At 40.0% G+C, this 25,510-nt stretch overlaps 1 protein-coding gene across 4 annotated transcripts; it reads right to left on the bottom strand.

Annotated features, from left to right (window-relative positions):
- On the bottom strand, positions 1 to 24,732 carry VGLL3 (vestigial like family member 3). Of its 4 annotated transcripts, none has more exons than XM_075909601.2 (4): positions 24,253 to 24,732; positions 13,438 to 13,690; positions 7,676 to 8,176; positions 1 to 584 (listed from the first exon to the last, which is right to left on the bottom strand). In XM_075909601.2, the coding sequence occupies exons 1-4, from the start codon at positions 24,382 to 24,384 to the stop codon at positions 541 to 543; spliced, it is 930 nt and encodes a 309-aa protein (XP_075765716.2). In that variant the 5' UTR covers positions 24,385 to 24,732; the 3' UTR covers positions 1 to 540. The 4 variants fall into 4 exon arrangements, with proteins under 4 accessions (XP_075765716.2, XP_075765708.2, XP_075765723.2 ...); XM_075909593.2 differs by having other exon boundaries at positions 13,438 to 13,693; positions 24,253 to 24,731; XM_075909608.2 differs by having other exon boundaries at positions 13,438 to 13,555; positions 24,253 to 24,731.
- Positions 24,733 to 25,510: the final 778 nt, after the last annotated feature.

Below are 25,510 nucleotides of genomic sequence, written 5' to 3'. Positions count from 1 at the left end.
TCTAAAAATAAGCATTTTATACATTTTGCCAGTGCTTCTCTGAGAGCAAGTTCTTTAAACAGAACTTCACAATTTTACAATTTTTTTAAAAAAAATATGTCATCCTAAAATAGCCCACCAATCCTTACCCAAACTTTCTGTATTTCTACAAAAATAGACACACAAAGAACTATAAAAACTCTGTTCCTGAAAGGACGAGCGCTGTAGTCAAGGCACAGTCTTTTCCCTACAATCAAGGCTGTGCATAAAACCCCACCAAAAATGAACAAAACAAAACACTGTTAAAGAAGCAAAATGGAGTTACGTTGCACAGCTGCAGCAGGCTCAGATGAGGAAAGAGAAAAAGAAGTGTTTTTCTTCTATGTTTTGGGATCCAGAAGTGGCCTGCCAAAGGAAAGGCTCAATAGCAAAACCAGAATGACTGGCTCTTCAACTTCTCCTCAGCAGTGTGTCCTCTACCCCCCTGCAGAACAGTCATGAGTTTCAATATCATCCTCCCAGCTATGGGGACACTTGCTGGTGCTAAGATGCATCCGATGTTCAGAACCAAGAAGATTCCTTGCTCTTATCCTGGTGCTGTAGACCTAGTTTTAGAGAAAAAAAACTAATTATAACTTGATAAAACATTCCCTGCACCCAAGAAAGTGAGCAGGGGCATATATACTTATAGCAATCCTGTATTAATAGTCAATTTACACTACAACTGTGTGGGGGAACTTTTGAGACCACTGTTGTGCCCACCTCCCAAATAAGTAGACATATTTGCATTCTTCAGTAATGTTGGTAAAGTCCTGTCTACACTGAGCAAAAGCGTATCATGTTTTAACTTACAGTGGTAGTTCTAATTAGGTCCTCTGACGTGTTGTATCTGTAGTTTAGATGGGCCTGTATGGAGCAGAACCATTTTTCTGACAGAATTAGTTCTAGAACTTTACTTCTTTTCTAGAAAGCCTGGTACATTTTAGGACCCTAGAGACATCTGCAGTTTTTCACCTAGAATATAGGGTGACAGAGGTGGGAGTGGGTGGGGAGAGAGGGGGAGGGACGGGGAAGAAAATACCAAGCAATTTCATCTACAGCATATCAATATTTTAGCCAAGAATGGCTTGTGCTTTCACACAGGGAAAATAAATGACTTTCAGCTTGAGTTTGGTATGAGTTTCTCTGATACTTCCCTTCATAAACGTCAAGGACCAGCCAATAAATGAGCTGTGCAGGGACTTTCACATTATAGCAATGGAATCTGTGGTGCAATTTGGAATTCATCTAGTCTGGAGGGATTTACTTTTTGCTAGAGTTACACCAGCAGAGAGCTCACACTTAGAAACAGACAATACAAAGTATAGAAAAATACATACAAAAAAGCTTACTTGCTAGTTTAGTTATAGCAAAAGCTATAAGCTGAGCACTTGGATGTCCTATTACTTTAAGCACAGTGAGAGAGACAAAGTGGGTGAGGTAATATTTTTGATTGGACCAACTGCTGTTGGTGAAAGAGGGAAGTTTTCAAGCTTCCCAGAGCTCTTCTTCTGGTCTGGGAATGGTACTGAAGAACATCGCAGATCAAAACAAGGTGAAAATTGAAAGATGTTTCCCTTTATAGCCATTAGTTGACAGTTATGACCATGAGAAATATTCAGCAGCATTTCTGCTCTGTATTGAGCTATTAATAGTATTGTCTTCCTATTTAGTGCCACAAACTGATCTATTGATGTTTATCACTGGCCTACACAGGTGCACATTCCCTTTTGTCTCTCATGGCATTACACTCACTTAAGCTCAAGCTTTCTTTGGCTGTTAGTCTGTAAAATTTTAACATGGGACAGAAATGGAACCTCTCTTCTGCACATCCTCACATTTCAGGCCTGAGGATGGAGATGGTTCCCTAGGGTTATACTGTCCCATACTGTTTTGATTCTGGGTTGTTGCTTTTTGGGGGAGAGGGGTAGATGATCCCAAGAATGTCCACGAGTAGCTGTTTTCAGAATTTTAAACACACAATGGCAATAATGTCAGAAAAACAGCTTATTTTTAGAATCATCATTCTTAAACCCTAGGCCTGATTTGCCTAAACCTAACTGTATGTGTGTTGGATCAGACTCCCACCTCTTTTTCCCATGAATGTACATAGCTAAACTACTGATGATCAATAGAGCACCTCAGAAGCCAGCTACAAAGTTACTAGTTATTGCTAGTAGAACAGAGGAACAAGATAGTACACCCTCCATCTGAGGATTTCAAAGGAGTTTGAGGGGGCTGTAATTTAGGAAACTGAAGCACAGAAAGGTTTCATAACTGTGACTAGGCCAAGAATAGAACAAATGTAGCTTACAGATGAGCCAAATGCAGCATACGTCTGCCCCCAACCTTTATTAAGAAGACTACTGGCCCAAGCATGCAACTTCCAGCTGCCCAGATCTGGACTGAACACAGCATGCTGGGACCTGTGGACCCTGCTGGCCACAATTCCATATTAAAGAGGAAGGTGCTTGTTGTTTGAGCCATTTTATATTTTCTACCAAATTCTCAGTTTCCTTCAGTGAGACAAAGTTTGGGGATCCCCAATTTAAATAATCTGTCTTTAAACCTCACCCTCAGACTGAGGGACTCATTTACAAGATGATATTTCAAGTACTAAGGATTACTAAGAGGCAGTAAAAAAGAATATGGGGAAAGAAGTTAATATGGTTCCAACAGCCTTAAAAACAAAGACATCTGTTTCAGAAGATGTAGGTTTATTGACAGAATTCACTAGCAAGGGACTAATTCACTGACCAGCTCCACCATTTCCACTAGGAATAAATAATCCCTGAGGGTGTGCCTAAACTGCCGACAGAGGGATGTAGATTAGGCACAGCACTATTGCAAATCAAGTGGGGATTTAAATATCCCATGCTTCATTTGAATAGAAATGGCCGCCGCGGCACTTTGCTGGCAAAAAACGGCAGTCTAGATGGGGATCGGTCGACAAGGAAAGCCTTTTCCCATCGATCCCTTATGCCTCGTGCAACGAGGTTTACAGGATCGGTCAGAAAAGGCTTTCTTTGTCAACTGATCCCCGTCTAGACTGCCGCTTTTTGCCGGCAAAGTGCTGCGTCGGAAAAAAGCAGCAGCCATTTCTATTCAAATGAAGCACGGGATATTTAAATCCCCGCTTCATTTGCAATATCAATGTGCCTAATCTACATCCCTCTGTCGGAAGAGGGGTGTAGTTTAGACATACTCTGGGAGTACCAACGGTTCTGGAGGCAACAGAATAAGCATGGACCTACTGGAAAGGTGGGTGGATGAACAAAATGAAGGATGCCTATGCTCCCCTGAGTGCTGTACAGCACTGTTCTGCCACAGACATACTGTATCCCAATGCAGAGGAGGAGGAGAGGAGTGCATTGTAAGGGAGGAATTGATGGACCACAAATTCCAGAAGCTATTCCCCAGGACTGGGAAGCAAGGCAGTCATACCTTACAGCAAAGTTGTGACAGTTGGGGAGTAGTTTTCAAATTTAAGATAGGAAGAGGGTTCTGCTTTCTCCTGGGACCCTACCTAAGTGCACAGCCAAGTTGCTGAACCTGCACAAAAGGATTTAGTCCAAGCAAAAGGTTCAAATATGCCTGCTTGGGGTCATGGCTTACTCAAAGGCCTCTCTTTACATAGTCAGTGATGTACAGTAAGTGCCATAAGGCTACTCTGTTATAGCCTGCTCTAAAGCTTATTGAAGACAATGGAATTACAACAGGGTCAGAGCAGAGATTCAGGGCATAATTATACCATAAGAGTAGCAAGTTGGTTTCCTCCAAACTTCGAACCCTTGGGCTCTTGAAACTTCAGTAGGGCACTATTCACCAAACAGGCAACCACTTTATACTGTATTAAGAGATTTTTTATTTTGCTTAAAGTGTGTTTAAAGAAAACAACTCTAAAGTGGACATTTGTTGACATGTTAATTTTCAGCACAGAACGTAGGGATTAAACTTCTTTTAATTGGCATGAGGCAGCTAACTCCCTCCCCACCATACTAGTAAATGATGTGCAAAACAGAAATTAGTACTTCACTGAACCATTCTCATGGAGCTAGCAATATTCCAAATCACAAATTCCGTGGGTGTTGATAATATACAAATGAATCCCTTCTTCATGACATTAGTTACCTAAGTATTTGGGTATCATCTATTTGTAGTACCAGAGATCTGACCCAGAATGGCAGAATTGCAACAGAGTTGCAGGCTGGTCTCCTCTGGTGATCAGAGAACACTCATTCAACATAATTCAGCATGAAGAATTTTGCAAAAAAAAAAAAAAATTATAATCACATGTGACAGAAACAAGACAAGTGTGCCCACAATAATTATTAGTAAAAGGAGAGTTGCTTAAGTATGTGCATGCCTGTAAAAATGATACCTAAAATGTATGCCAAATGATTTTTCTTGTATTAATAATTCAAAGCTCATGGAATGTGACGCTTGACAAGTATGGAGGTTGATGTTCTTCTTTTTCCCCAAAGAGGTACAAGCAGTGACAGGTAGAGTTCATGTTTTCCTGCCTGTATGCCTCTAGCCCTGTTCTGGATGGACTATCTTTCTGAGAGAAGTTATTGAGACTGCCAGCATGGCTGCCAATTAATGCTAAAAGTCATATGGAACTTATCCACTAGGAATCAATTTTCAGGTAGGGCCCTGAACAGTTGCCAATTGAATAAACTTTGTTGCTGCCAGCTTGAGCTAGATGGAAACTACTGATTTAGAAGTGCAAGGCTCTATATGACTTTACCATGCTCCTGGGCAATCCACTCCTCTTCCTATGCAGGATAAAAAGTAACATAATTATAGTCAATCTATGCTCTCATAATTCTATTGCTTTGGGTTTCTGTATGTGGCTCTGGGGAAGTGCATACATGTGACTCTAGCTCCTTTTGCTCTGCTTGATCTCATGCAGAATGTTGGTCATAAGAGCACTCCCCCATTCCACCCAAGTCAGGCAAAGCTGAAGAAATCAGTTCTAAGTCATGTCCTTTCCAGCAACAAGCAAGCAAGCAAGCAAGCAAGCAAGGTAATTATGATACAACATACTAGTATTGCTTTTCAATGCCTTCACTGAATCAGTACATGATTATATTGAGTCATGATGATGCAAACATTGCAATACAATGTCAGACTGTTGTGTATCATTAGCCATCAACCTGTGTTGCCTGACTCCTTTCTCCCTCCCCCTCTATAAAAGGCTACACCCAATGCTTAATTTGTGCAGGGATGAGTCTCTAGGCTTAGGAATTCACAGCTCCAGTACCTCTGGGCTTTGAGTATCAGTTATGAAAGTAAAATAATTGCTTGAGCCCCAGAACCTCTTTAATTACAAATTAAACCCTGGCTATACATCAAACTGGGGACATTCTAGCAAGTCTGCATGATTGTGTTTATAGCACATGGCATTCTGAATAGTAATAGGTAAGTAAAACATCTGTCATTTTGAACCCTGGTGTTGCTGCAAATGGATCAGCTTTCTCATAGGTTCCCCTCTTTTTCAGGAACAGGACGTAGATTAGAAATAATGTTGAGGTTCTCTCCACTGATTTTAATCTTGTATAGTCACCCACACCTATGGAAAGTGGATCTAAAGACTAGCAAATCAGAATTCTCCTCTCATACCAATTGTACCTGAGCACACGTAGGTGCGAGTCAGTGTGTTTCAAGTTCTCTTAAACCAGTATGTGCCAAGCCCTCTGACCAACTTTGAACAGTTGTCAATCTAGTCTTAAAAGAAAAGAGTGAAAGCAATTGGAAGGTTAAAACTACCAGTTTAAAATGAAAAAAAAAATTCACCCAACCTAAAACAAAAACCAATTAGTTGGTAAATTCTTAAATAACTCCCTTTATCATCCTCAGGCAGTAGAATCAACTGCCTGACTTCAAGACTTGGACTGTTGGAATTGATATTTTACTGGATCAGCCCACTAGTCTATCATTGGCAATGGCAATTTACTGGTGCTTCATAGGGAGGTGAACGCCTGTCATTAATGTTATATGCCTAAAACCAAATAATATGGGATACATAATTATTGTTCCCAATCCTTGCAGATTATCAGTTTATAACCTGAAACATGAAAAATTATAGTACTCTTGATCATCTGCAATGCTCCAAATGTTATTAGTGAACATAACATTGTTCAATACTTTTAAGAATCCTCTTATGCTTTTTCTTAATGTCTTGAGGCAACAAGGAGATAAGAACAGCCATATTGAGTCAGACCAAAGATCCATCTAGCCCAGGATCCTGTCCTCCGACAGTGGCCAATGCCGAGTGTCCCCAAGGATTGAAGTGAACAGGTAATCATCAAGTAATCCATCTCCTGTTGCCCATTCCCAGCTTCTGGCAAACAGAGGCTAGGGATACCATCCCTGCCCATCCTGGCTAATAGCCATTGATGGACTTATCCTACATGAACTTATCTAGCTCTTTTTTTGAACCCTGTTATAGTCTTGATGAAGCATAGTTTGACTACATGTTGCATAAAGGAGGGTTTCTGGCAGAGGTCTGCTGAATTGCAGCAGTTAATATAGGAGACTGAGAGAAAGAATTTTAGCAATTGACTTTTAGCTTAGTTAAAATTGGGTTTTGGTTTCAAGTTATTTTTACTGAAAAAAAGATCCGACATAGTGATCATCTGGCATACGTCTTCTCCACCTGTTTTTTCCCCTTCACACACACTAGACAAAGTGAGGGAGTGGCTCATACTCCAGCAAATAGATCAGTCAACCAGAGATATGAACAACCCTCCCTCAGCTGAAATCCAAACAAACATCTCAAGGAAAAGGGAGCTGGAAGACCCTAATATGTCTTTGGTGACATAATTGCATGGAAGAGACTCCAAAAGTAACATATTGTCTGCACTGCTGCTGGTAGATAACAGATCAGATAAACACCAAGCAAAGAAGGAAGAGCAGGACAATACAAACAAGTTCTATGCCTGGACACAATGATAGTGATCACTCATTAGAGCCCTGCCCACAAGCTCACATAAAGATGCTACAAGTAGTGCTAGACTATACTGAAACTGAAGTTCTGCGACAGTAAGGCATCCCTACAGAGAAGCCTGTGTGTCAAGTGGGGTCTGAATTATTCTAAATGAGGCCAGTAGGTGCTCTCATCTCACCAATGAAGTGTGCAGTACAGTAATTATGAAACTGTGTCTCATACAGAGATTTCAGTCTGCAATTTACATGATGCCTATCAGGATCTTTAGAAAGAAAACATTGCATGCTGGGACATGTGGTCTCTTTACATGTTACAGAGGAGGGGGGCTGTAAACTGGTTCTGTTTTACAGAAGGTAGGTGCAGAAATCACCCCTATGTACAGTGAATATGTAAAATTTGGGGCACTTCCTTATGAATTCAATTATTATTTCCAGCAAGATTTTTTTCAAAAAAATGCTTCTTGTAAATCATTTTGCTGGGTCAGGCCATATGCTAGGTGTCCCATTCCTACTGAAAATCAATGGAAATGGGATGTCTAATTCCCTTGTGGCCCTTTGAAAGTCCCAGTATTAGTGGGCAGAAGTCATACCCAGAAAAGTATTTGAAAGATTTGGTTATAGGCTCTGATTTAAGTGCAAGGAATCTATTTAGTCACTGCAAATAATTCCCATTTGTCAAGCCATGGAAATGAGCAAATCATCTTACCCGTGTCAAACCCGAAGCTTGGCACAATGTCCACTGTTCCATGAAAGGCTCCAGCCCATGCTGAGGTAGCACTGGCGACAGTAGTAGGGTCTGTCTTTGTCATATCACACTGTGGAGCAGGAATCCTGGCTGCACGTACTGAAGGCATCAATAGGGATCCATACCGGGGGTCAAGGTGAGAGCTGGGGTGGTGATGATGCACATGTGGATGGGGGTGATGGTGATGCATGTACACATCATGCATGTGCGCATATGAAGGGCTAACCTGAGATGCTAACGGATAATGCCAGGATTCTGATGCGGTAGAGGGAGGAGGTGGGGCAGTCTGATGAAGGCTGTGTCCTGGCCAGCTGCTAGGATCTGCTGTCGGGAAGGTGCCTGGTGCAGTGACTGGGAAGTCAGGGTGGACTCCACTCAAGCATGGCGGAGGTGGAGGTTGATAAGAGCTGGTCCAAAATGAAGCTGGAAAACTGCTCCGTTGACTTGAAATTGTTGAGCTCTCTGGAAAAAAAATATAAATGCTGAAAATAACTCATAGATTAGAACTACCAGTTACAAACAAAAGTAGTGCAGGTGAAGTAGCTCGCCACCAGTTTGAGCTGCACAGGAATGGGTCAGGACCTGTAGAGTAGTCCACATGATGTTCCTTGAATACTTTTTCTGACCTATCCTTCTTTATGATCATCACAAGCCATGGAATCTCAACCAATGATTCTTGCGTCAAGCTTCTTATTTCTGGCTAACTAGAGCAAATCATTCAGAAGGAAGCCAGCCCTCATTTAGAGACTTCATGTGACCAAGTGAGACTCCATCACTACTGCTATATAATAAACTTTTACCAAGGTCAATGGAGGAGATATCTGAAGTAGGGATGTTAAATATCAGTTAATTGAATAGTCGATTAACCTCATGAATTCTTATGGGATAGTTGACTATTCTATGGTCCCCGGCAGTGGGGCTGGCAGCCAGTGCGCTCTGGTCCCACTCCCAAGGAGCCCCTTGACACCCCACGCTGCTGCGTCTCTATCAGAGGCAGCAGTGTGAGGTGCCAGGCGGGAGCTAGTCCATGAAGGGAACCAGTTTAAAAATTAGCTCCCCTACCAGGTTGGCTGCCATCCTGCGCTGCTGCCTCTGATACAGATGGACCCTGCACGAGCCAGAAGTGAGCCGGGCTGCCTGTCTGTCTAGCTCCAAATACACTAAGTTTGGGGCTGCAGCAGGGGTAGGTCCTAGACCCATCGCAAGACAAGACTGAGCCGGGCTGCTGGCCAGCCTGCTAAAAAATGGACTGGCAAGGGGTGGGGTGGGGGGGAGGGAAAATGTGTGTAGTCTATAGCATTAATCTATACGCTTTTGCTTATCAGTTAATCGACTATACTATTATATCCCTAGTCTAAAGTAGACATTTGCTACTAGTTCTGTGTATGGAAAATTGCAGGCTAACAGATCTTGTTAAATTGTTTACCTGATTTGTTGGGGTAGATTATGCATAAATCATCTTATGTTACTTCCTTATACAATTGTTGTTACCTTACAATTTTACTAAAAAACAAGATATGTCCCTCAAAAAGCTGCATGCAAAATAAATCCATGTTCATGTTTTGAATCCTCCCTCTGTAAAGTTACCAACAAGAACTTTAATTTGTTACACACCTTTGAGTGAACTCCAGGTATAAACAAATTTTAAGAGGACAAGCCATTTAATTGGAAATCTATTCAAAAGTCTGAAATACATTCACAATTGGGGTTCAATTTACACTTAAGGAGAATTTCAATACCATTGTATCACATTTAAAAATTCCCTCTTTCTAAGGAGTGGTTAGTGTTCTTGATGCAGTCACTAACAGGTCTAATCTAATAGCTTTCTAGTAGAAAATTCATGTTGTTAAGTATTATTTAAAAGAACAGATCCAGTTTGAACTCGGGGATTTTTTTGGTCAAAGACTGAAACAGATCAAAATATAGGAGTCCATCCTGTTACGAAGGAACATATTCATAAAAATACTCCATGGAGGAAAAGATACTGGTGAAGTTTTACTTTTCAACAGTCAAGGAATCTTCTTTGCTCCACATAAATTTTCTAACAATACTAATATTAAATTGAAAATGCTCCATTTTTTACAGGAATCTCCAAATAGACTTAGGTGAAGGCTTTTTGAAGAATGAATAGCTGCTTCAAAAACCATTAAACTGAATGAATAACTGCTTACTCTAAACAAAATCAATATTAAAAATAAAAACTGTAAAATTACTTTGTCTGTCTGTCCCATAAAGACATAGATATGGGTTGATTCATGATCCATTAGAATACTTCTGTTGACTTCAGTGGTTTTGAACTTAGCCGGTATTAATAATGTTTGCTTCTTGTGTATGAAATAACTTCTGTCATTGGTAATTTACTTTGGCAAACATTATATGTACCAAAGCAAAAGTTACCTTCATTCCAAACTACTTTGAATGTTACCGGGCTATTTAGTAAAATATTTTTTAATGTAATCTTCTTCTAAACCACTTGATATTAGAAAAACATCAAGTGCTTCTGAAATATGACTGATGTAATAAGCCCTACAACACCACTGTTTCATAGGTATTGTCTCCATTTTACAAATGGGCACCCTGAGGTACAAAATTTAAATAATTTGCCTGGAGAGTTTGCAACTGAGCTGGGAACATTTGCCCCACCAGTATATTCTCCCTTGTGACCCACTTGACTCACTTCCAATCCTTCATTCTCATTACTAGATAATACATTCTTATTTTATTCAGTTTATTGCCAGTATTTTGTGGAATACATCCCTGGGTTTGGGTGTGTATTGAAAATACTGTAGTTTTCATTAGTGCTGTTAGAATCCAAATCTGAACCACCCCATAAAAAACAAATAGAACAAACAAACCATACATACACACAACCAAGCAAATATATTTCTGTTTAACTGCTAGGCATCCCTTGCATAATTCAGATTACTAACAATGGCATAAAGACCTTCAACCATTACATTACCAATCTGGCTGAAAACATGATAGGAGAAAAAGTGTTAATATAATTGATTTACAACAGGGACAGGGTAGATCAAATGTTTGATTGTGCAATCCAGTTCCCTTTGAATAAGAACACCACGGCTTTTCTTGACAGCCTCTGTTAAAGGCCCAGGAACTGAACGGTGCAGGGAGGTCTCTTGTGGACAAGATGGTCTCTACCACTCAGGGTAGAAACCTGACAGTGAGAAGTTTGCACTCTTTCTGCCTGAGCTCTCACTGTTAAGTGGATAAATAGTAGGACTATCAAGCCAGCATTTTTATGAGCACTATGTAAGCAAATGACACTACCAACAAAAATGTCTATTATACATTCTATGAGCCTTTCAATTGAGCCACAGCCCAAAATAGCACACACGGGAATGTCAGTTTCCATTGTAGTTTAAAGTTGTTCTTTCCCCTAACTTTTGAGAATGAGTGAGCACAACCTAATTTTACAGACACTACAGTGTCAGATACCTATGAAAGAATCTACATCCTAGACAATCATTTGGCCAAGAGAGATGTCAATGTGACCATCTTGTTGTTAACCTGACACTGTCCCTATGGGAAAAAAACAACAAAATTACCACTCAGTTTACATTGGCCTCCGTAAAAAAAAAAAAAACCCACAAACCATTTGCCAACAGATAAACCACAGTTACCACAATAATTTCCTTTTCTATACTTGAAGCGGGAGGTAACAAGAGGAGTACAATATTTGAGATACCAGAGTGGTAAACTAATGGAAATTGTTAACTTTTTAATGATAGTCATCATGCAATGCATTGCACTGAAAACATTACTCTTCAGTTACTGCTAAACAAGAGAAATTTTCAGTTTTGAAGAATAATAAGAAAAAATACCACTAATCCTAAAAACTTCTTCCAATGTAGTCCATGTCCAAAATTTCAGGGATTTTGAAGAACCTATGTTATCCAGGTTTCTGAAGGACAAAAATGTTTGACACTAGTGCTAAATTAATTACAGTTCAAACTAATAATTTTTTAAAATAAATTCTTATACCAGGGCTGCAGCTTCAGGGAGGATGTTTAGTATTTTGCATCAATAAGAAAAAGCTTGAATACCTGCCTGAAGTGCAAAACTCAATTCAAGCTTAACAACTAGCACCTCACTCCCATCTTGAAAGTGAATTACTTAATCCAATTGTTATAACTCATTCAGGATTCAGGAGAAGTAATGCAGGAGGAATCATGTACAATACACTCTACCCACTCCCAAATTCTTCTCTGTATCTTTGCACCAGGCAATTTTTAAATGCACTGCTTATTCCATTTGTTGACCTTTTAAGAGGTTTGTTGACTAAGAAATCAAATGAAACTCCAAACAACCCTTGATTATTATTATTAATGTATCCAGCCTAACAAAGCATCAACTTCCTCCACACAAACGAATATACATTAGCAGAACTAGAGCACATTAACTTTAATGAATGAAATGGTAGACTGAAATATCAGTGTGACAATATTTTTCCTTCTTTCAAACTAACACTCTAAGGCTATGTCTACACTGGCAGCTTCTTACGCAAAAACTTACCTGCTGTCTACACTGCACGTGCGTTCTTGTGCAAACAAATTTACAGTATAGCGTTGTAAAACAGGGCTTCTTCCGGAAGAGTTATTCCTCTCCCCACGAGGAATAAGCCCTCTTGCACAAGAGCTCTTCCACAAGAGGGCAGTGTAGACAGGCAACATGAATTTCTTGTGCAAGAAGCTCCTATGGTTAAAATGGCCATCAGAGCTTTCTTGCGCTAGACAGCGTCCACACTGCCATGCATGCTCTTGCACAAAAGCAAATCTCTTGCGCAAAAGCACATGCCAGTGTAGACATGCTCCTGTGGAAGACGATTTGCACAGGAACTCTTCCACAAAACAGTTCTTGCGCAAGAAGCTGCCAGCATAGACGTAGCCTAAGGGTCTGTCTACATAGCAAAGTTATTTCAGGATACCAGAGGTATCCCAAAATAGCTACCCCACATCTTTTGAACATGTCCACTATTTCAAAATATAGAGGATGTGCTATTTCGCCATCCCTGTAAACCTCATTCTACTTGAATGAGGCTTGAAATAGCGCATTATTTTGGAATTTGGCACTGCGTAGACAGCACCAAATGACGAAATAAGTTATTTCGAAAGAGACTTGAAATAAGCTACACAATTTGCACAAATTGCATAGCTTGTTTAGAGTTTCAGGAGCTGTGTAGATGCACCTTAAGACATTAGTTTGGGCATGACAAAAATCCATTTCATTCTAATTTACCTTGAAAAACAAATATGCTACTTATTTCTCTGACTGTAAACTACAGAATTAAAAATACTCTTTTCAGCATTCTACTAGGGCACCTTTACATTAGGTAAACTGGTGCAAAGGGATCAGAAAGGATGCTTACACTTCTGTCCCTCCCCCTTTCATGGAATACTTTCAGAGCAGAAGAATCTTTGCCAGAGACAGATTGTGTAGGGTATTCAAGGTCAAGAGTCAGTAATGAACAAGGTATTTTCATGCTAGGTTATTCCTTCCCATCTTTGATTCTTGCTGCCTGCCTATCATTTCCGTCTATTCACCCATCATGAAATTCCTTGTTACTTCTACATATTCTGGAGGGAAAGCATATTTCTGCCAAGACTAAATCAGCAAGATTCCAGACATAAAACAGCCTATGTGGTAATGAAACAGATTGACTGAACTAGCTAGACATCAGATAGCAAAACTAGTGCTTTTCTTACCTCTCCACAGAGAACTCAGCCCTGCCTTGCTTTTTGAAAGGGCAATTTCTGGGTTGAAGCTGCTGGCTTGGCTCAAAGCTCTTGAGAAGTGTTCATCCACTACTGACCCAATGTCTCCCTGGAAGTAAGTGAAAAGGACACAGCGAGAATTAAGGTATTCCATCTCAGCGGGCTGGTCTTTCTCATCCTCCTCCTGTTTGCTGGGAAGTGTCACCTCCAGGGATTCTTGCATCTTGTTGTAAACAGCTAACTTCTTCTGGGATTAAAAACAAAACAAAACAAGATGTATCACTAGTGGCAGTTCATAGAAGTGCAACACCCAGTTTCCTTAAGGGACATTACATATCTTTAATGTATACATTGCATAATGTCTTAACAGTAAAGCTGGTAAAAAAAATAGTAACATTTTAATGAACATGTTCATAAAAATAGTGCAAGATGACTAGATGGGGAAACTAAAGTAATCCAAACAAACAAAAGGCCCCATGGATAGGATTCCATATTATGTTGAGGTTGGACTTAATACACCAGAAGACACGGATCCATAAATTAATGGACCAATATTGGTGTGACAGAGGTCAGTTCTAATTGGACAAAATAATGAGGGGATTAATTATGCCACCCACTTTTTCCCTTTCTGGGGTTCAGGAGAGACGTTGGAAACAAATCCCTTCATCCCAGTACATCTCATCCCAGTTCACCTTGACTCAACTCAGCTTCCCAGCGTCTCATCCAAAATCAACTCAACTAACCTTCCTGCACCATATGGCAGAGGAATTAGAACAGGTGGAAGGATTAGGCCTTGCTCTTGTTCAGGGAACCTTGTTTTTTGCCTCTGAGTCCTGAAAGTCATCGTATCATCATGATATCTGGTCCTCAATCCATCACTGAGGATACTGAATTGTCAGCACTACCGAGGTACACAAGATCCTGTTCTCTCTCCCTTGCCTATTGTATTACTTTCTGTCCTGCTGTGGTCTCACGCCATACCCACTTTATCCTATTAATCTACACTGCATATAATACCACAGGGATATGAGACCGCTCTACCCTGACTTGTTTGAGGAGAAAGGACCCAACCAGATAGCCTGAGTCCAAGCAACAGGTGTCCCAGCCAACCTGAAAGACTAAAGCATCCATTCCTAACAGACTATCGTCTCAAGGTTCCAGAAATATCAACGAAACCTATATTTCCTCCATCTGTCTCTCTTCTACCTTGTGTCTGTCTAACTGTTAAAAGCATCACACATCAGGACTGAGAATAAAATTTACCTTTCCCTTTCATCAAAGAAATGTGTTAATGAAAATGAGAGATACTTATATTTTGCCTTCAAAACCAGAGAGACTTGAATAGGTTTTGATTGTTTGTTTCATGTAGATCACTCAAATTCAGTTTCAGTATAAATATTTGTTTTACTATTTTGTGGTGGGTTGTTTGATCAATAAACTCTCATATTTAAAATCAATTCTTCTGGGTGTTTGCCAAGAAACCAAGCAAACCAGGACCTCGGGATGAGGGGTGCGGGGGGGAAGAGAACCCTGAACCTACCACTGTTTTAATGTTAGACAGTGAAAGGGTTTATAACTCTTCGGGCCCATGACATTAATTCACAGACCACCTATAGAATGAGTACTACTACACGAGTTAAAGTGTCAGAATCTAACCCCTCCCCCTTTTAGAAATTTCATAGCAAAGAGTGATACCACTGATAGTAGAGAAAACCTGTTTTCCACCCCATTTGAGCTTCTATTGCATTTTTCCTTTTACATAACAATTTGTTTAAAATAAAAGATAGGGATAGTGACAATAGTCAAGTCAAAAATCATTAAACATAACTTGAGGGGGGGAAACTTTAACAAGCCCCAAACAATAAATACAGAAACTTTAACAAAAAAATAGTCAAAAGCTTATGAACAACTATTCCCAACTCTTTGCTCCCTCAGATGAAACCAAAATGTCAGAATAAATATGTGTGAAGATCCATTTTGCATGGAACATATTTTTCAGATGTTCCACTTTACAGTAGTTTTCACAGAAAGCAAGCCTTCCACAATCAATACGCTGTAGCAGCAAAAAAACAACTCTAAACAAAGACAAGATTCAGCAACACTGACATGATTAAAGTGCACATGCATCTGTTCTTAGCAGCTTCTTTTTTAAAGTAGAGCTTGACTATTATAATTTAGTTGGCAACATTTTAGCACCATTAATATCTTCTCAAGGTTATGGCTCTTACCTTTTCCTACACATTTGATTCCTAGATAGTTTATGAACTTCCTTCTACATCATAAATCTAACATCATAAGTCATGCTAGATTTATTTAATATTTTATATATACAGAAGCTCCATCTGGCAAACTACAACAGCAATTATAGTTGTGATATTTTTAAAAGGACAGCATTAAATTACTGTGAAATAATGTAGAAACACAAACAATTGCTAGAAAACGTATCTTATGTAAATCAATTCACTACAATCTTCATAACCCAAATACTGCAAATGGAACTAACAAATCTATAAACTTGAAGTCCACAATCCTATAAGAGAGCCAACATACAGCAGAATCCAGTCTTGGATTGTATCATTAAGGTAATGGTTTAATTGACTGAACACTGCATCAATGAAGTAATCAATCAAATTCTGATGGTGTTACACTAAATGATTGTTGGAAATTCAGTTCAAATTAATAGAGGACAAATCTAAGAGATTGCTTATTGGAATTTTGTTCGTTTAGACATAGAGGAACGCATTTTATACCAAACCCTGTCCACATACACACACAAACTGGAGGAGAAAAGACAAATGAAATATGCAGAGGAAAATAGCAAAACTCGGAATGATTTCATTTTAAAAGCTTTACTTTAAAAATTATAAACACAGCTACCTGTGTATGACATAATATCAGACAATTTTTTAAATGGTGGAGTTTGTGCAATAGATGTCATTAATATTTTAAAAAATATTAAACAAGAAATTTCATAAAATGTTTTCCTACTCGGGCAAGATTTTCAAGGAAGTTAATATTTTTGTGTAAGCAAGCACTGAATGATCAGGCCTTATTACCTTTTATGGGGTTATAGAATTTACAATATAATATACATATCTTCTACTTCATACTTGTGAGAACGACATACCATTACACATACTCTAGAAGTGCAGATTAATCTAATTTCTCATTATAAACCAGGCTAGAAGTTTAGGAATTTTTATTTTGTGTCTGTTTTAAACCAACAGAGAAAGATTTATAGATGTCTAACAGATATTTATAAAATAGGGCTGATATCAACCCCAGACCAGGAGTAATGAATAAGCCTAATCCAGACTACGAGACACTTTTGAGTGGACCCTGAAATATTTTATTATCAATATTTTTTTTATTTTCACAAGAGTCTGGACCTTGACAAAAAAAATGACTATCCCTGCCCCAGACCTTAATAAAGTGACTATAGAGCACAGTAGAAGGTGATATATATTGTGGATATATCACGGTTATTTACACTGCAAATGTGCGAATACCTATGGATACACGCAATTATGTAGACACACAGTTTAATATAGCCCCTGGATTGACTTAGTTTTCAGGAAGGAAGTCTTTCAGTGTTCCTATAAAGAGACTGGAGTTCAGGAAATTAAAATTTATCTCCAGAGCTGCTTCTCTGTGCAGGAATGTTCAACTTTCCACAGTCTAAGAATCTGATTCATTTTCCATTTCAAATCCCCGCCCCCCCCCCCATCGCTCTCCAACCCCCTCCAGTCCACAAGAGGAATGATCATAAGTTATTCTAAGCAGTTGTTTCATTCGTTTTCGAAAACACAGAATCTTTAGTGTTTCTCTATCTTTTTAAGTCAGCAGTGCTGATTATTTGACAAGTATAAGCTTTTGAGCACAGATTAACATACAATCATTGACAGTCTCAATTAATGGGTCTTGCAAAGTTAAGAGTAGGAGTTCTATGTTAATATAAAATGTTAAGAATTCATTAATTATTCTATTTACCTTTATGAAAAGACTATTGAACAAGTTGGAGTTTTTTTAAAAAATCATATGCTTATGTTATACCACACATGAAAAGCTTTCAGACAATCATAATGCCAGTTATGATCAATCTTTTCTTTACTAAATACAGCACTGTATTGAATAAGAAGCTCTAATAAGATCACTTAATGGTGACAAATTATCTTCCTTTTCAGAGGATATTTCCTTAAACAGAAATCAAATTGTACTCTTCTCATTCAAGCTTCTGTACATGGCAGCTAACTGGTGAGCTGCTTTTTTGGAAGTTAGTACTGTAGTGATCTCCTAGTAATCTCATTTGTGAGCATTTATATTTGCACTAGTGCCTTCAGGTAACTTGCGCCCTCTTTCAATAGAGGGATGCAAATGAAGACATTCAAAATTGCAAATGAAGCCGGGATTTAAATATCCTGTGCTTCATTTGCATAATCATGTTATGGCGTTATTTTGAAATAGCACTATTTCGAAATACAAAATGCAGTGTAGATGCGGTTACTTCGGGAGAACACCCTTCTTCCGAAATAACCCTTATTCCTCATTAAATGAGATTTAATAGTTATTTCAGAAGAAGGGTATTCTCCCAAAATAACCACATCTACACCGCGTTTTGTGTTTCGAAATAGTGCCATAATGCAATTATGCAAATGAAGCACAGAATATTTAAATCCTAGCTTCATTTGCAATTTTGAATGTCTTCATTTGCATCCCGCTATCGACAGAGGGCGCAAGTGTAGACATAGCACTGGTGCTCACGGAGGGTATTTCAAACATATGCAAAATTCTTGACCATTGGCTCAATTTGCCTGCCCATATATTTGCCTGTTTTGGTTAAGCTGCTGATACTCACAATCTGCACTAACTCAGTTGCACTTGCACATTTGTCATACCATCTGTTCTGACGTATTTAAGTATAGGCAGATAACACAATAATCATTAGTAAAGTCTAAAACAGGTAGTCCTCTCTTTTAGATGCAATGTCATGCTTTTGACTCTAAGTAATCCCACCCAACATACTTCCAAATTATGCCCAGGTCTCTGATATGCTCATGTAACACTCATAACATCCTTTTCATTTCCTTGACTTCCTATTTGTTTTGGAGATTTATGATCTCTGGAAACTATGTCTCTGTATGGGCCAGAAGGCTGAATTAAAGTTCACTTTAGCACACAAGGAACAAGGGTGGTCAATAAAGAAATTTGGTCTCTGCAGTAACCTGCTATTAAGATTAAGTCATAGACAAGGAATCCAACATGACATTTAAAGTAGTGGGTCAACCCATGTTCATGTGCCCTTGGATCTCTGGACAAATTTAGCCTTACATAGTAGGTTGAATAAACCAAAAGCCTCCATTATTTTTTACATCTATTCACAAGCAGGCCCTTCCTATGGAGAGGAGGAAATGAGGTTCTTGATTTTTAGATCTTACTATGTTTAGTTTAAAAAAAAAATTCTATAGCAAATAATTAATAACAAGTGAGCCTTAAATGTTAATGTTCAGGTTGGATGGGCATTCAGAGTTTTGGATAAACACACTATGATCAAGAAAGTAAGCTGAAATAACTAAACTTTCTGTTAGTGTAAATGGAAAATATCTTGTGCAGTAAGACTGATGAAACAGCACATAACCCCCTCAAAAGTAAAAGGCCTATCATTCTAGCAGAAGCCACCAAAAGGAACTGTAGCAAAAAAACGTGGGTGCAACTCTATGGAAAAAAAGGTCTTCTCTACATAAATAAGAAAGCATTTAACAAAACAAGAAAAAAAGATTCTCAAAATATGAAGTTCTAATTATTATAACTGCAAATGAGTGAGCAAGGAGATGATGAACATATGGAGAATAACACTTCATTGCAAATTTAGTGTAATCTTTTTTTACCGGAACCTTTGGATTATCAACAACAATGCAGAAAAAAAGAGAACTGAGAATGAAACAGTTAAAAATACCCTTTGTTAAAAAATATGTTGCAGTAGTGGCCATATACAATAAATTAATAAACTATTCTTGTGGAAGGATGTAGGTATCTGAATTAAGCAATATATACTTAGGGATAATACATTTTCTACAGGGACAATGGGTGGGAAAAATACTGACAGAGGATACTGCACCTCTGTTTTTGGGCCACTATCTCAAATCTCATTTGAGATGGAGTGAATGGAAGTAGGTATCACCAGACAATACGTTGGTGGCCCATGAGAAATGGAGAGGCTCCAAAACTCTGGTTGGCAATCTCAGTCAAAATGTCAAGACGTGATTAACTACCTTTATCACTATGCTGTGTTGATCAGGAAAGTGGCTGAAGGAGTAAGAAACTACTAATTCAGAGGACTAGAATAAGAGGGGCCATATATTACTTCTTATATTGAAAAGACTTGGCAAGAAACTCATTCTAGCAACAAAAGCAGGAATATAGCATGCCAGCCCATATACCAATGATGATGGAACTGCATGATACACAATTTGTGGCAGGAGTTGGCCAACTATATAATGTATGCTTGGAGGATGCTTTTAAAGATGAGCCATATGAGTTTGCTCAAAAATTTGATATTAGTGGAAAGGCTCCCATTGGACTTGCATCAGATCCTGAGGAAGACTTTTGATAAAAACAAGAAGACATATTTAATATCTTGAATATTGTGGAATCTATAAGCACGGATTCTGGCCACACAATACTAAGATCAATATATCCCTAGAATATCAGTCTCACACATATACAGTGCATTTTCAACTTCTTTTGGTACTTTCACAAGTGGATAAATGAAAAACTCAATATGCAGGCAAGATGCATAATTCAGGGTTGTACCTCATTTTCACTTATTCAACCTGATACTTAGCATGTGTATACATGCATATATGTGAATCCCATCCATTTTCTTGGACAGATGCCCTGGATCTAGGTGAAATGAAAAAAAACAACAACCCCATAACCCAAGGATGTTAAGACCCAAACTCCATTGAATGTTAATGGGTGTTGGGTTCTAATCCCCATAAGCAGTTTTAAAAATCCCATGGCACATTAATTTAATATCAAGGGATTTTTTGGCTATATAATTATGAAAGTTCAGAAATTCTACACTGATTTTAAGGCACACAGAAATACAGATATAAAAAAGCAAAGGGATTACCCTTAAAGAACTTAAAAAATAAATCTAAGATTCCATGTTTACATGCAACAAATACATGATATTCCAAAATTTTAAATCATGGGATAACTTTAAAAGACGATTCCATTGCATTTTTATTCCACTTTTTAAAAAAAGTATCTTCAAAATCCCTTAACAGCACAGATGTGATAACAGTTAGTGGTATGCCAAAAGCACACTTGTTAACACACCTATATAGTACCACTAAAAAAAGTGAGGGTTACCTTTCCATATAATTATTATTGGCTAGATCTTCATCTTGTGTAAAACAGATTAGTATCTTTAGCTGAGGAACTGGCTAAGTCTATTAAAAGATGCAACCCTCACAGCAAAAGCAAGCACAGAAGCTTCTGTATGCCACACAGATTTTATTTCTCCCCCAAATCCTTCCAGATGCCTAAACTTCAGCAAAAGGAACATACCACCAACACCCTGTAAGCAATATGAAACTCCAAGGCCAAAAGGAATGCAGTACAGATTAGTCTTTATCAAAAAATTATATTTTTACTCCCAATTGAATAGCAAAGACATCAACAGTTGTGTTGGGTCATTAGAAATGGCAGGTCGAGTTCTTGAAAATGTCAAGGATGCTCTAATATATAATTTTGTTTTTTAAGATGTCCCATTAATGATTTAAAAATTCTGGCAAAGAAGAAATCTCTTTTAAATAGTTCTCATCTTTAGCAAGCACTTAGAAGAGCATTAAATAATAAACGAAAAAGGAGGAATAAAAATCCAACAATAATTATACATTTAAAAAGCATTAAGGAGTGTTAAGCGGTCAAACTGCTTGATTGGGAGAATATCCCTGGGAATATGATTTTGAAAGAATCTGGGTGTTTTCTGCAGTGTTAATACCGTCTGAACAACAATTTACTTCTCTGTGATTGTATAGATGGAAGAGAAGCCTATTATATAATTTTTATGTTTTATTTTTAGGCACTGGATCTTAGGACACAACAAAGTAAATGTATAAGCTGCTCCAAACTTCACAGCTGTTAGAATGTCCAAAATTCCTAGTTTGGTTAGCTATAGAACTGTTCTACTTTCTAGTCCTACTGCTTGAATTTCAACAGTTCATTAGGAACCCTCTTATTCCAATAGAAGTAGTGTAAACTATTTATGGAAAGCTAGTGCAAGTGAGATGAACAGATTCAAAACAAATCATTGATGTAACTATCCTAGAAAGAGCATGTTTTGTATTTGCAGTAACCCATAAATTGTATTGGTTCAACTATGTTCACTCTTCTTGTGTATTTAATACCATCCTTTTTACTGTTAAAGCATTAAAATAACTTGGCACAACAATTCTCTTTATCAATGAAACATGATATTAGAACTAAACTTTCACTGTGGTGTTTCTAGGACATTTTATAGTTAGCGGAACTTCTAATGGATGAGCAAACCACTGATGTTTAAAACCTCTGATTATCTTTACATGCAGAATGCAAAACCATTTTTCTCTCCATCATTTGAAGACACTCACAATCTAAAGAATAAAATAGCAGGAATAGTTACATCAAACTATAGTTTACTTAAAGATAATGACAGTGTAATGTATTTATTTATTAAAGTACTGTGTACATTACACCAAAAAACTCTAAGAAGAATACACCCAAATCAGGCACCACCATTTTCAACCCTAATTTTATACTTTTAGTTCTTCCAGTCAAAAGGAGTATTTTTATTTTCCATGTATATTTTTAGACTTAATAAATACAGAAACCAGAAATAATGTAAAAGCTAAAATTACAAGGCAAGTTAGAGTCTTCCATTTGGTAAGCTCAGACATAGATTTGAAAAATCAATTTGAAAGCATGTAGCAATGGATAAAAACACCAAACTTTCCTATTGACAGTGAACATGATTCATATAATTTCTGCAAAAACTCTCTTTCATACATACACATGGCAATAAATAAAAAGTAAACAATAACATTCAGTAGGAATTTTAATGTTTTTGCCCATATTTGTGTCTCCCAGGCAAGTTGATATTAGGAGTCACTTCCCATGTACGGAGAAAATAATTTTCATGGATTATAATGATAAAACCTTATGGAATGCAGCAACAACCAAAAAATGTATTCTCAGATGACTACATTAGGGCCAAGTCAATATTAGTCCCACTTCACCCACGCACTGCATAGTCTAAAAATGCTGTCAGCCTGATAAGAATTTCCTGATTCAGATCACCAAGTTCAAGTACAAAATTGCTTTAGCTGATATTTCAAAAGAGCAAGGTTTTGTTCAAAAAGAACTCTTACCTCCTCTAACATTTTATAGACTTTAACAGCTACCCCAGTTGCAAGTAAACAAGATGTTTATTATGAAATAGTCTGTCCTATCCTTATGATATCTTCAGCTATGTATTTGCACTTATGTGCCTGAGTATAGATAATATATGTGATTTTTGGTCACAGTGTAGATTTGATAACTACCAAATGCAAGTAACCATTAACAATAATGCATAAAATACTTTTATTTAAAGCATTAGGCAATAGTGTGTAGGTTATCAACGTGTACCTGGGAAAGAAAAGGGGGAAGAGAGGAGTTGGCTTCCTTCCATCCTTAAAATGAGACATAACTTTCCAGGTTTAAAAACCACCTCACTAACTCCTAAGAAATGTTTCTTTCAAACACACTTGCCCAGTGGTTAATTTGTGTCCGGATTTGCCAGGGCTGCGCAGGCACCTCTACACTTGGCACTTCATAGCCTCTATACCTCTATCAGTGTATAAGTGATGAAAGTTAAAACAAAGTCAGAGTCCAGGCAGGACTCATTACAAATTACAAATTAAGCCCTGCACCTTCTCCATAATATGACACGCCAGATATTCTGGAGAGAGCTATACATGTCTCCCTTTAGTTGTCATGCATATTTTACTTTGGTATCTCTTGCTGCCAACTACATTCCTTGGGACTGGTGAAAAGCTGCCAGCTAATTCACTCCGTCCCCCAAAGGCAGGGCAACCTGCTGAGATTCTCTCACCAACCGGACTCGTCCCCTTTCCTTTCCAGATTTCTCCCACGTGCGGCTTTATGGGCACAAGGTCTCACCGACATGCCACGCAAAACCCTGTCCCAAACTCCTTCCCCCACTTCCCCCGCACTCAATCCAAGCCTAAGCCCTGGGATCAGAGGGAAACTCACCACACCAGCCTGCTCCCTGCCGCTTCCTCTCTCCCGGCTGTCATCGCAGGCTGGCAACCTCCCCTCGCTGAACTGACAGCAGAGTGTGGGGAAGCGCCCCCCCAGGCCCGCCCCCGTGTGCTCCGAGCGCCGCATGCTGCGGGGATGGCAGACCCCGCACGCTCAGCTCTCCGCACCCAGCCCAGCTCCCTGTCCGGCCTGGGGCCCCGTGCTGGGGAAAATCCCTCAGTGGAGTGACTTGGGGGGGTCGCCCGCACGGGGCTGCCGAGACAGGCTGGGAGCTACGCGGCGCCAAGTCCCCAGCCCCGGCCAGGACCGAAGCGCACGCGGCGCGGGGCGAAGCCAGCCCTTAACACCCGCACCGCTTCGCCTCGCTGCCGCCAGGCAGGTGGGGCAGCCCCAGCAAGAGAGGCGCTGACGCTGCCCCGCGTCCCCTTCCCCCCCAGGTCCCCTCAGCGCCTCGGCTCCTGCTCCTCCTGCCGCTGCACCCCCGCCCCGGCTGCTCACCTGCTGCTGGCTCTGCGCGGGAAGGGGGCAGTAGGCTGCTGCCCCCAGCGGGCTTGGCACATACTGAGGCGCCCCACACGCCGCCTGGGAATGGGAATGGGAATGGTGCATCACCACGTCCGAGCAGCTCATGGCAGCGGCCGCGGGGGGCCGGGGAGCCGCCGGCCCGCCCTGCAAGCTACTCCCTGCGCCGCTGCCCTGCGCGGCTCCCTGCCGCTGGGCGCTGGGCTGGGCTCTCCCCGACGGGCAGGCGGCTGGCCACACGCGCGGCTGAGCTGTGCAGGCAGGACTGAGGCGGCGGAGCCCTCATCTTCAGGCGCCCCGGGTCCCGCTCTGACACTTATATAGGAGCCCGGCGGCGGGGCAGCGGCGGAGCTGGGCGCATAGCGGCGGTGGCAGCGCCGCGCCGGGGAGGCGGAGTGGGGTACAGCGCTGCAGCTGCTTATTACCATACACACAATGAGCAGCCCCAGGCTCTGCCAATGGCCAGCGCCCAGAGCAGGAGGGGGAGATGGAACCAAAGTCCCGAAACTCCGCCCCGCTGCCTCCGGATTGGATCCAAGTTTGCTTCGGGGCAGCTGGGCTGGAAGCTGAGTGGACCAGCAAGGGGACGGGTGGTCGGGGAGCGTTACGGTCCTCCCGCCTTCAGCTTGTGGTCCTGTTAGATGTTGGGCACTTTTGCAGCCGCTGGAGCAGCACCAGAGGGTGGCAGTGGCATATGGAGGAGGGCTGGAGCTTCACACTGTGGAGAGAGACGCTAGCTGGGGGGTTGGCTGGGTGTTTTCGGCCTTTCGCATGAGCGTGGCTTCTTACAGGGATATTTTAGTAAAATACTTTTACCGTGACTCACCTCAGAAGTTTGGGCCCCATCCTGGAGTGGACTCATTACCCCCAGTTTCCACTGGCAATTAGTTCAGTTGAGAGCATCCCCCCCCCCCCCCCCATGTAAAGAGAAACCTCATAAATCTCAGGGCCATCAAAAGTTGGTTGCCTAGTAGAAATGGGACAGGCGATCTTTAAATACATGAAGCTAAATAGCACTCGCAGCCTTTAGAACACTTTAATGTAGTGTGAAGCTATAAGGTAGCCAGATCAATTTGTCCCTTAGTGCAGTTTCACTGTAAATAATTTATTTTACAGCTTCTTACCTGACCCTTTGTTCCAATTGCACTTGTTATACTTTGGTGTGACTAGACAGGCAAGTTTTTCCGCAAAAGCAGCTGCTTTTACGGAAAAACATGCCTGCTGTCTACACTGG

Source organism: Pelodiscus sinensis, chromosome 1 (genome assembly GCF_052426305.1).
Source record: "Pelodiscus sinensis isolate ZL-2025 chromosome 1, ASM5242630v1, whole genome shotgun sequence".
Classification (NCBI taxonomy): domain Eukaryota; kingdom Metazoa; phylum Chordata; order Testudines; family Trionychidae; genus Pelodiscus; species Pelodiscus sinensis.
The sequence above is the reverse complement of the archived record's forward strand: the minus strand, read 5'-3'. Positions and strand labels throughout refer to the sequence as shown.

Excerpts from the sequence above, each read along its gene's own strand:
- VGLL3 (XM_014570359.3), bottom strand. The coding sequence starts at position 23,880 with ATGCGGCGCTCGGAGCACACGGGGGCGGGCCTGGGGGGGCGCTTCCCC. Across the intron at positions 8,177-13,437 it reads GCTGAGTTCTCTGTGGAGAG|AGAGCTCAACAATTTCAAGT; the intron begins GTAAGAAAAGCA and ends TTTTTTTTCCAG. Across the intron at positions 585-7,675 it reads AAGCTTCGGGTTTGACACGG|GTCTACAGCACCAGGATAAG; the intron begins GTAAGATGATTT and ends CTCTAAAACTAG.